Source organism: Manis pentadactyla, chromosome 6 (assembly GCF_030020395.1).
Source record: "Manis pentadactyla isolate mManPen7 chromosome 6, mManPen7.hap1, whole genome shotgun sequence".
Classification (NCBI taxonomy): Eukaryota; Metazoa; Chordata; class Mammalia; order Pholidota; family Manidae; genus Manis; species Manis pentadactyla.
The window spans coordinates 132,959,119-132,970,660 of NC_080024.1; the positions used below are offsets into that span (position 1 = coordinate 132,959,119).

The window sequence follows — 11,542 nt, forward strand, 5'->3', positions numbered from 1 at the left end:
ACAAGGCACATTACTGGAGCAACACTTGTTTTTATCTCTAAGCAAATGGCAACTCAGATTAGAGGAAACGATAGCTATTTTACATCCCTCGGGTTCCATGTGGGGCTTGGAATCTTGGATTTGACTCCATTTCCCTCACAGATTTTACTTTAGGCAATGCACCAATATAAGCTGGACTTCCAAGCTCTCAAAGCATCTCTGACCCTACAGATGCCCTTGGTATTCTTTTGCATATCATCATGGTAGAAAGCATGTTTTTACAAGTGAATTGGATTTTTTGAGGTAGTTAAAGCTTATTCAAAACTGACTAGCTGGTGAATAACATGGGACTGACATGGACACTGGCATCGCTGGCCATTATAAAGGTGTTACCCTGCCCCATGGCCCAGGGAGATAGGTGTGCACACACAGTGCAGAAAGAAAGAGGAAGCTGAGGACTGAGCCTGGGCAGTCACCTGGCGTGAGATGAAAATAGCGATCAGCGGGCTAGTCAGAGAGGTAAGAAGAGACCCAGAAAATGGGTTCACAAGTAAAGGAAGAAGTGCAAGACCTGTGTGGTCAGGCTGACACAAATCCTGCAGAGAAAACCACACCAGTGAGGAATGGGCCAAGGTCACTGGCACACATGGGAAGCAGTCCATGACCTTGGACACCCTGGAGTTGCACCCAAACCCCACGTACAGCTCCAGCCACACATGAATCCTGGATGCTTACTGAGTCATGCCCAGTTGGGACAGCTGGACCCGGTAAGGGCAGAGACAACCAAGCCTTGCAGATTAGTAGCCAAGTAAACAATGAGAAGGGCGAGAACAAGGACCAGGATGGTCCAGGCCGAGGAGGACACATATCTGGGTAGATCATCCCATGGTCCGACCAGGAGAAGGCTGGAGCATGACCGTGGAGACAGCTCAGCGTCTGAAAAGAACCCTGCCATGTTAGCTGTGTGGACTCTGGTCACTTACATAACCTCGGCGAGCCTCAGCTGCCCTCTCTACAGAACAGAGACAACAGAAGCTGCTCCCCGGGAGCAAAGGCTCCGCCTGGCACAGGGAGGTGCCCTACCAGGGAGGCTGCTGCCGACGGAGACGAGGGCCCGCGCACTTACTGTCCAGAGGCTCCTCCACTTCCTTGTAGACTTGCCTTAAGGACCCATCTTTCATGTATTTCTCAGTAAAGATGTCATAAGGGACCAGCTCTCGAAGGGTCTTCTTGTCATCCTCTGAGGTGGCAAGCCACCGGTCACAAGGGAACGTCAAGGTCTCTGTGCCCTGGAGGGAGGAGGCAAAGGAAAGGCGAACCCTTCACGTGGAAACTGCCAGCCTCAGTGGTTCATCAACATGTCAACAGTAACGGGAATCAAGGAGAGGGTTATAGAGCCCCAGAGACAATGTGAAAGCCGCAGGGAGCCCCCTGGCCCTGCCCCAATTCCAGCAGATCCAGTACTTGAAGACTTCCACAGCCTCATCAGGGGTTGGCTCTTGGAGGCCAAGGTTCCCAGGGTCACTTAAAAATAGATATCTGAAGCCCATCCCGTAGACTCAGATTCAGCAAGTAAAGCGAGGGGCTCTGTATTTTTAAATTGCTCCCAAGTCACCCATATCTATAGCTATGACCAAGAGCTGCCTCCTAGGGTTCAAATTCTGTGGTTTCAGGAATGTTTTCCAAGTTGTTCTGGTGGATTACTCCCTGAGCATTGACCTTGGGAGGCAGGAAGGGCAGGCGTGGTCCTGCACGGTAGTATGGCCTTAAGGGCGGGGAGCAGAGACATGTGCCCAGACCCTCCTCTGTGACCCTGAAACCAGGTTCTAAAACATTCTGCCTTGGACCTGAGATAGTTTCTGCACTCTAAGTGAACTGGGTGAATTTTCCTAAGAAGATTTTATCTCAACTTAATAAGGCTTCAGGTTCTTATAAGGAATCTGCTTTGAATCTTTTCTGGAAAGGGGCAAAAGAAACAGGACAGATCAGTCAGAAAACTCACATCTTTATCTGGGAGGAGCCTGCGGATGTCCACATGGGAGCAGTGCCACCCAGGATTTATGCCTGTATTATTATGGCCAATCCGAATTTTTTCAATGATTTCTCCCACGTCTTCTAACTTAGGAAAGGAGAAAGTACACCAGATGTTAGCCTGTAAGGTCCAGGAAAGCACAGCCTCAGCAACATTTTGTCCCCCACAGGGTATCCAGCTTTGAGTCCCTTTGAACTTCCTGGGGTCACCAGCTCCCATGATGCCCCCACTGTCCAGACAAGCCAGCACACACTGCCCTTTACATGTTCCACTTCATGCTTCCCTTCCTCTCTCTTCACTTAAAATCAGTCTAGACTGCAGAACTCAGGTCAGTCAATCTCTGGGAGGCTGTCCCCCATTTTCACGATGAAACCCAGCTTTATCTTCTATTACTCCTGTTATAGCTGCTCATTCCCTGCTTGGGAGCTGATTTGGGTACCTGAAGATGAGTTCTGATTCTGCCCATGCCCCGCTTTACCAGCCTGACCTTCTCCTTTGTCCCTAAGAGCCCCTTCCACCTCCACCCACTCCCTCAAACTCTAGTCTCTCAAACTTGACATTGTCTTGCCACAGGGCCTTTGCACATGCTCTCCAGCCCCTCCTCTTTCCTCTTCTTTACCTAAACCAGAATGTGCCCAACCTCACCATTCAGGTCTCAGTTCAAGGATCATTTCCTCAGGGAACTCCCCTTGATCACCTTGAGGAAGTCCAATCTCTTCCTGATAAGTTCTTATAGCATCCTACAGCACCTCCCACCCCCAGAATACAGCTGCAAGTTTCCATTTATTGGTATAATACCCTCTCTTCCACCACTGAAAGTCAAAGGGCAGGCACCACACCTGGTTTTGTTCACCACTCTATCCTCAAAGCCTAGAAAGGGCCTGTGACTGTGGTGCTCAATAAGTATTGGCTGAAAGGATAAAAGAAGGCCTGTTTCCTCATCTGCAAAATGGGTGTGATTAAGTCAGCCAAGTCTCTTACATGCAGTATTGAACCCTAACCGTGATGGTGTGTGTGGAAGTCCCAGTGAATGGAAAAGCTGATCTGTGCCTGCCATACTGAGTCCCTGAAATTCAGGAGCTATAATCTCTCTTCTCTCCTGTCTGGGGCCTACGGGAATGGGTGCAGTGGAGGATCAGTCAGGAGTAACTCATCTTCCGATCCTGCCCTCAGAGCCCTTTAAGGAGGCGGCAAAGTGGCCAGACACAAGGCAAGGCCATCCACACAGCTGGTGCCTGACCCCTGGCCTCTCTGCCAGGCTGCCCTCTGTTAACCCACCAGGCTCCGTTCCAGGGCCTCTAGCTTCTTGGGCCTCTTCCCGTTTCCATGTGCCATGTTCTCTGCTGAAATGGTGCTGTACATATGCACCCACATCCTGCCTCATCCCCAGGAGCCCCTGGGCAACAACAGGGCAAGAAGTAGAAGAGGAGGTTGGGGCAAAGGGGAAGAAGGCAGACGAGGACAGTAATACCCAGATGCCTGGCTCATGGTTGGTCCCCAGAATTCATGCCCAGGGCTTGACCGGACAGTTAGGACTAAGCAGGGGCAGGCCGATCTGAGTTTCCTGCAGCCCCTCCGCAGAGCGGACTGCCTGGCCTGCACCATCAGGTGCTCAGAAACAGCACAGTCAGCTCGGGGGTGGATGAGGGCTCTTGATGAGGAAATGGCATCTGAATGATTGACTGAGTCATTCATCACAGGCAAAGCCTCTATAACCATGGACGGAAGTGACTGAATGAAGTGGAGCAGCTTCCAGCCAGTGGTTTCTTCCTCCCCACACACCCAACCACGCTGGCTGCCACAGGCAGGCCTGTCAGCACAGCTGGGGATGCCTCCCCCCCGACTCCCGCCCCCAACTTCATCCTGCCCTGTGTGGCCCTGGCTCTGCCACCAGCTGCATGATCTCAGGCAAGGCACGCGACCACCCCGGTCTCAACTTCCCCGTACATAAAATGGGGGAGAATAATGACTTCTAAAGCTGGAGGCAGGGGTGTGGGCAGGGTAACTCATTGAGGCATCTTCTAGGGCTAAGCTCCCCATCATGGTTCTCTTTGTCAACTATTCTCTCCCTCCAAGTGACCAACGTGAGCCACGTTGCTGGAAACTGTGAGAATGAATGAGGCCCCTGCAGCACCTGACTCCCTGCGGGCCGGCCTGCCCAGGGCCATCAGAGAAGCCGTGGCCCCTGAGAGCCCCAAGGGGCTTCCTGAATCATGAAGCAAAGATCAGAGATTTCAGGCTGAAGCTGGTGCTGCGGACATTTTTGATGAGGCTTTACTCTTTCACAGCCAGAGAAACGGAAGCTGTGGGTGAAATCCCCGGCTCACAGAATCTCCACTTAAGGACACGGAGCCGCCCGGAATGACCAGGGAGTCAGGTTCACTGCCTCTCCCTCTGTCTGGTGGCCACTTTTCCTCCTTCCCTGTCCCATCTCTGGTGTGTACAACCTTGGCTTTGATGGCACTTTTACAACTTTAATCACCCAGCCATTCGGCTGCATGCACCGTGTCAGGGTGGCCTCTCAGCCATGATCCCCCCAGAGAGCAAGGAGGTCGGTCATCAGTGGACCACTGGCCACAGGTGGGCCTCAGTGACGGACTCAGATGACATCAGAATTGGAAGGGACCCTGGCATTCTCCCAAGAAAGAGTTAAGCAATGAAAGCTCTGGAGCTGAATGGTTTGAGTCCAAATCCCAGCTCTGCGGTGTGTTAATCATGACACCGTGAGGCGAATTTCTTAACCTCCTGTGCCACTTCAGCTGTAAGATGGGATAATCACACCACCAGCTCCTGGAATGGCGATGAGGAATAAATGAGCTGATACACATCAAGTGCTTAGAACAGGGCTGGCACAGGGCAGTGCTTGATAAATATTAGTTAGTATTACTATTTTTCCCAGCCACTCCGTGTCTTAGGATAGGCCACAGAGAGAGGGAGTGGCTTGCTCATGAATTCATGGCTGAGCCACAGCGAGAACCAGAGCCCAGGGTTATGCGCTAACAATCCAGCACCTTCCCTCCTACCTGGATCAGTCACAAAAGAGGAATGGACAGACAGGGCCACAAAGCTTTTTCATTTGTATCCAAGCTCTCATACTCCCCCAGCACCCAGATAGATTTGAAAAGAGAAAAGAAAAAAAATAGCAACAAATTACGGGCAGGCTAGAGCTGCCTATTGGTAGGGACCTCATTGATAAAACTCTGCGGAAGTCATGCTGAGGTGTAATCACAGCCCCTCGCACTGCCGGCAACAGGCTCGGATGACTCATGCACCGCCACATCTTCGTGGATGAGATGTTGCTTTCTGTGGATAAATGAATGGCCCTCGAATTTTCCTGGTTAAAAGACTTCATCAAGGCAGCAACCTTCCTACAAGTGCTGACTGCTCCCAGGGGAGAAGGGAGTTGCACTTTGTTTCCCACCCGAAAATGAGGGGCACGTCTCCAAAGACCTCCACTTCCTGGAGAGTCCAGGCCCAAGACTCCCAGCTCTTCGCCCTCAGCATTGTTCCCTTTAAGTCCTGCTTCACCAGGTCCTCCACCCAAGTCTCATCACTATCCTCCTGTCCCCTTTGGTCAAACCTCAAACCACATGCTGTGTTTATTTCTATCTCTAGCCCTTGGCCACCATGTCCCCCTTGCTAGGAATGCCTCCCCTCTTTGTCCTTCCTTATGCCCAGTTTTAGGTCCGGCTCAAAGCCACCACTTCCAGGGAGCCTTCTCCCGTCCCTGAAGACCTCTGACATGCTCGGTCAGGCCCACTGTTTGCCCTCACCTCTATGGGCTAGTCTACTCCAGGGCCTAAGAGCACATGCACTGGGCCAGTCTCCCTGGGTTTCCATCCCGCTGCCACTCTAACCAAGCTGTGTGACTTTACGTGAGCTACCCAACTCTCTGTACCTCACTTTCCCCGTCTTTAAATAGGGATAATGACAGCAGATCATTGTTGTGAGGGGTGAGTTACTATAAATCAGGTATAAATGATTAATATAAATAAGATAAAGCCCTATGATAGGGCCTTCGTCCCCACAAGATCAGTTACGCTGATGATCATCAGACTCCCATTAGCTGTGTGTGTAGGTCTGGAGTCCCAGATGGACCGCACGCATGCTCCTTGCAGCAGACCAGGCTCGCCTTCTCTTGTCTCCCAATCTCTGACCCCCCACTGGCCTAGCACACAGGGGAGGCACCCGGGAAGTGTCAAACTGAGGTGTGCAGAACACCAGGGCACTCTGACCTGCATCCATAGTAAACATCCAACAAGCCAACCCCCAGACCAGGGCTGACAGGGAGCCAAGGAGCATACGGGATGTTTTTCTGTCGCTGGTTGTTTGGCCGTAACTTGGCAGGCGAGTGGGAGAGGCAATCACGTGATGAGCAAGTCTGGAAGCCAGGTTCTCCTCGTGGACCTGCTGTTGCTGGCACTGGGCATGGCCCCAGTGGATTGGAATTGTGCCTCTAGCTTCTCCAAGCCCTGTGCACTCATAATTGCCTTTACCTGACACCAGGCCCCCTGGGGCAGGGTGAGGTTCACTGTCCTCCTGGTTACGGGAAGTACTGAGGCCCAGAGAGGCTGGATGAACTCCCCATCTTCCTCAGTAACAGCCACCCATCAAGAGGAAAGGTGCGTGTCTGCCTCTGGACACAAGGCTGCTCCTCCTCGCCCTCTTCCGGCCCTCCCCACCCCCCTCCTGGCTCCCCAGGCAGCCTGCTGAGCCCATGCACCTCCACAATGAAGCGGGAGGCTGACTTCCTCTCAAAGAACAGCTTCTGCTCCCTCTTGTTGGTGCATAGGTACTTCTGCTGAGTGCACACGGCATCGCAGCCATAGATTACGATGAAGATGTTGGCATCTGTCCCGGCGGCAAAGACGTCGCTGGTGTACAGGGTGATCTCATAAGGCACAACTGAGGGCAGTGGACAGAACATAAAGTCAGAGAGAATGTGGGGACAGAAAACAAGAGTGGGCAAGATCAAATTCTGTATGGGTACCCCTGCCTGGGCAGGTGCTACAATGGCCCGAACAGGCCCTGACCAATGGTTATGGGGAAGCACAGTCCCAAACCTGCCAGGTGCTCAGGCAAGAAGGCAAGTGCCTTCCTCTGGGTCGAGTCCTCTTGGTTCCTCCATGCCCCGAGGCCCTGGAGGCCTTGGGCCGAGAAGCTGGCAATTGGTTGAGCTTCCCTGAGGCTAGACAGCGGTGGGAGGAGCCCCGGAAACGTCGGGGCAGGAACAGTCCTCCTCTGGCCCTCAGCACTCTAGGCCTGGGCTCAGATTTGCTTGCGGCTTCCAGTTCTGCCTCTGGCATGTCCTCAGGCAAATGGCTGTATTTCTCTGGGCCTAGTTTCCTCCCCTTTAAATGAGGGGGCTTAACTAGATCTGTGGTTTTCAGTTTGTTTAACTGAAATTTTCAGTGGGAAAATTTTATGGAACTCTTAAAAATACATTTATCAAGAATGTTCAACAAAAAGGGACTTTTTAAAGCTGAGGAGCTGCTCTGGATGGCATGAATTGGTGGGCTGTCCCCTTTCAGCCTTTCCTCTCCTCCACCAGCTGTCCTAAGACACCCCCTTCAACTACAGTGACCCCAGAACATAGGTCGAAGCCTCAGGTGCCTCCCAGCCCTGATGCAGCATGATTCTGTCCCACCTCCCCGATGGGTGGCCCCCAGTGGAGTTTGGGACGAGGGTCAGCCTTGCTGTGCATCGTTCCTACATGGTGTATACAGCCTCGTCTGAAGCTCTGCGTGGAAGAGGTCCCTGACGATGGCCCCATCATCTTCATTCTTGGCCAGCCAGCGGCCACAGGGGAACGTCATGCATTTTCCGAGAGATGGGGCGTCCACCTCTACCCAGTCTACAAACCAGCCTGGAGCCTTGCCTGGAAGGAAGGAGACACAGGGCCCATCAGGACCTCCACACAGATGGTTTCCTGTGGGTAGCTTCTGGGACTCCAAACATCCTTCCCTACCTGACAGCTGCCTGTAGCTCCACCATAAAAGGGTCATTCCTTTAGCTTACAGCACTGCTAAAGTGATGCCTCTTAAAACGTACACCCAGCTGAAGCTGGATCACATCCAGGCTGCTGTCAGTGAAATTAGCAAGAGCAAAGGGGAAGAGATGACAGGAGGCAGAGTCTGCAGGGAGGGAGGTCAGGACGCTGTCAAGGATGGAAGGCGCTCCAGAGAGCTCAGGGATGCCAGAGAGAGGCTGTGTTAACAAGGACTTCATAATTTCACCCAGCGACAGGGCTGACACCCGAGGGCCCTGGCCTTAGTTTGTGATGCATGAAGGGAAGGGAAATCAGTGAAGGATTGATAGTCCTCCCTGGGAAAAGGAATGCTCAGGTTTAAAGGAGGAAATGGAAGCCAGGCAGAGAACCTTGTCGCTCAGGCCCAGAGGCTAGGAGGAGGGTGCCCTTCTTTAGGCTTAGGAAACGTGGTTTGAAGACCAGAAAATGAGTCCTTCCTTACTGAGAGAACAAACTCGGGCACAGCCTTTGGCTGTAGAGTCAGTGGGCTCTGGGAAAGTCTGGCTACATCAGTGGTTCTCAAAATGGGGTCCCCAGACCAGCAGCCTCAGTATCACTTGTGAAAAATGTAAACTCAGCCCCACCCCAGACCTACTAAAGACTGTGGGTGGGGCCCAGAGAGCTGTGCTTTACCAAGGCCCCAGGGTGGTCCCAGGGCACAGGAAAGTCTGAGAGCCTCTGAGCTAGATTAGGAATTCTCCAACCTAGCTGTGCATCCAAATTACGGAGAGCAGGGGTTTGGGGAAAGCTTTAAAAACCACATGTGTGCAGGCCCACCCCAGACCAGTCAGACCAGGACTCTGCATGTGGCCAGGGCCCCACTGGGCTGAAGGGAGTGAGGAAGCTGTGTCACCATGGAAGGCAGATGACATCCAGGTTTGCCAGATTCTTTCCCAGACACCCACGCGGACCTACCTGTCCATGGTCCTTACATTCTTAGCAGGAAACAGAGGGGAGGGAAGCCAGACCTGTGTTGTCGTGGCCAATCCTGACTTTCCACAGATCTCCCAAGTCCAGAGTCTCCACCGTGAAGATTTCGATGCTGTCTCTTTCAAACTTGTCGCTGTTGGTCTTGGAGGATTTCAGGAGGGTCATTCCTGCCGACCAAATGACCCCAACATGACTGGCTGGGCCAGAGACTGTCAAACCTAGTCTGATCACCTTTCTGAATTTCCGTCAAATTCAGACTGTGCATTTACTACCCACTGGGTATCTTTGCACATTAGGCAATTTTTTTTTTTTTTGGTGTGTGTCCTTTCATGGAGCTTCACAATATCCCTTTGAGGTATGTGTTTTTATTTCCAGTTTGTTTCTAAAGAAAAGAAGACATGCCAAGAAACTAGGTGTTTTATCCAAGATTATTCAAGAGAACTTGGTGGGGCCACATTAGGAGTCAATGTCTGTTCTCTGTTCTCCTTTCATACCTTTCATGTTTCTACGTATGGGGAGGGAGCCAGTGACAAGGCCACCCTCCCCGTGTCCCCTGGGAATCAGGGGCTCCCCTGCATGGATGCTGCAGGTGGGGATTCTCTGGGAACTCCTTTCTGGATGACAGAAGGAGGAATGCTTCAGTGCCCCCCCCCACCGGCCATCTCACGCACCATCACCTGAGACACCCAGGCTGTGGTGTTAGTCTGAATTTAAGGTAGTCTCAGAGTCACTGCCTTTGCCTCAGCGTGCACTGCAGTGCCTTCAGGTCCACTTGCACCTGTAAGTCTCAGCTCTAGACCCACCTCATGTAGGAAGTCTTCTGATAGTCATTGACTCATCATCAAGTGGTTTAAGCGCATGAGTCAGAGAGACTTCGGTTCAATGCCTGGCTTTACCACTTGCTATCTGGGTGGCCTTGGGCAAATAACTTAATTCTGAGACTTGGTTTCCTCAAATGTCAAAAGGGGTGGTCTTGGTGCCTTCTTCATGCAACTGTGAGTATTTGCTAAGATGACGTCTGTTGAGTGCTTAAGAATGCGCTTATGAGTAGAATTCCCTTGGCAAATAAAACAAGTGTTAGGGCCCCTCAATTCCATTGGCCATGGTTCAGTAACCATTGCAATGACATATATTTATAAGTTATGATCTAATTCACTCATTATGTTATCTGCATTACCTAATGTGTTAAATAATAATAATTAATGTTTAATATGTCACTTTGTCTCAAACATTTTACATGCTGAATTTCCTTAAACCCACAAATCTATTACACAGATATTAGTTTAATCTCTATTTTACAAAGGGAGAAACTAAGGCACAGAGAGGTTAAGCAACTTGCCTAAGGACAAGCTAATAAGTGATAGAGCAGAAATTCAAACCAATCAGTCAAGCTTGAGTCATTGCTCCACCACTACACCATTGTATTAGAATATGAACACCTCAGAGTCAGGGATTAGGTCCCTTCATTCTTCAACAATGCTTGGCACAGAGCTCTGGAATGGCAGAGTTTGGAGCAAGTACATGATGACTACTGGAGGGACTGGTTCCTCTATGAACTCAGACAGAATGGCTGGACAGGTGGCTCAAGTGGATGGATGGCTGACCCCAGCGCTATATGCCACATCGTCTGGGTATATTGGCACAAGCTCCAGAATGACTCCAAGAGCTCTTGAACATCTCATTAGAGAACCAAGGAACCCGCTGACTGAATCTCATTGATAGTCGGGAAGAGCCATCATTTCCCAGGTTGTTACTGAGGTAGAGATAGAGTTAGGGCTACCTCTGCCATTAGAACAGAAGGAGAAAGCTGGCAGAAGACACAGAGAAGAGACCACTCACTGTTTGGCCTGGGAGCCCCTTTGTTATGGTTTTGAAAGGCAAACAGAGTGACACCTCCAAGAAGGGCATAGGAAATGATAAAAACTTACAGAGAGGCTTGGAAAAAGACTGATCATAAGATCAGGTGCCATTACCTGAGGAGAGGATGCTGAAGGGCAGATGACTCATGGCTTCCAAACACGTCCACAGTGGTAGAGACAGCAATGAGGACAGGAGAGAGCACAAGGGGCTCTCTGTCCCCTGGAGTCAGTATCACTGACTAGTAAGATACAAGAGTTTTTAAAGGAACCAATGTTCATAACCCAGGTAGTCATGTCACCTCACACAGCACTTTTACAAAAAAAAGGAACTGTTTTTCTCAGATGGGGCTCGTTACATGCAATCTGTCAAGAGCCATAGGCATGAAAGAATACACAATAGAGAAAGGATAGAATCTTCAATAAATGATCCTAGGAAAACTGGACATCTACATGTAAAAGAATTAATTTGGACCCCTATCTTACACCATACACAAAAATCAACTCAAAATGGACTACAGACTTAAATGCAAGACTTGAAACTTAATACTTCTAGAAGAAAATGTGGGGAAAGAGCTTTGTGATACTGGTCTTGGCAATGATTTCATGGATATGACACCAAAAGCATAGGCAACAAAAACTTCCCATACAGCAAAGGAAACAATCAACAGAATGAGAAGGCAGCCTACAGAATGGGAGAAAATATTTGCAGACTAT

The 11,542-nt window shown here is 50.7% G+C and overlaps 1 protein-coding gene across 2 annotated transcripts in view; it reads right to left on the reverse strand.

Annotated features, from left to right (window-relative positions):
• The window catches only part of LOXHD1 (lipoxygenase homology PLAT domains 1), a 53,051-nt gene extending 41,517 nt beyond the window's left edge, over positions 1-11,534 (reverse strand). Inside the window, exons 1-6 of one of the 2 annotated variants that reach the window (XM_036918677.2) lie at positions 10,943-11,534; positions 9,008-9,136; positions 7,725-7,889; positions 6,735-6,916; positions 1,982-2,098; positions 1,106-1,268 (exon numbers count right to left, since the gene is read on the reverse strand). In XM_036918677.2, coding sequence (XP_036774572.2) covers positions 1,106-1,268; positions 1,982-2,098; positions 6,735-6,916; positions 7,725-7,889; positions 9,008-9,136; positions 10,943-10,976 — 790 coding nt within the window. In that variant the 5' untranslated portion in view covers positions 10,977-11,534. Of the gene's footprint in view, positions 1-1,105; positions 1,269-1,981; positions 2,099-6,734; positions 6,917-7,724; positions 7,890-7,979; positions 8,573-9,007; positions 9,137-10,942 lie in introns of those variants that run through there. The other variant, XM_036918678.2, reaches the window with a different exon arrangement.
• Between the last annotated feature and the right edge of the window lie 8 nt (positions 11,535-11,542).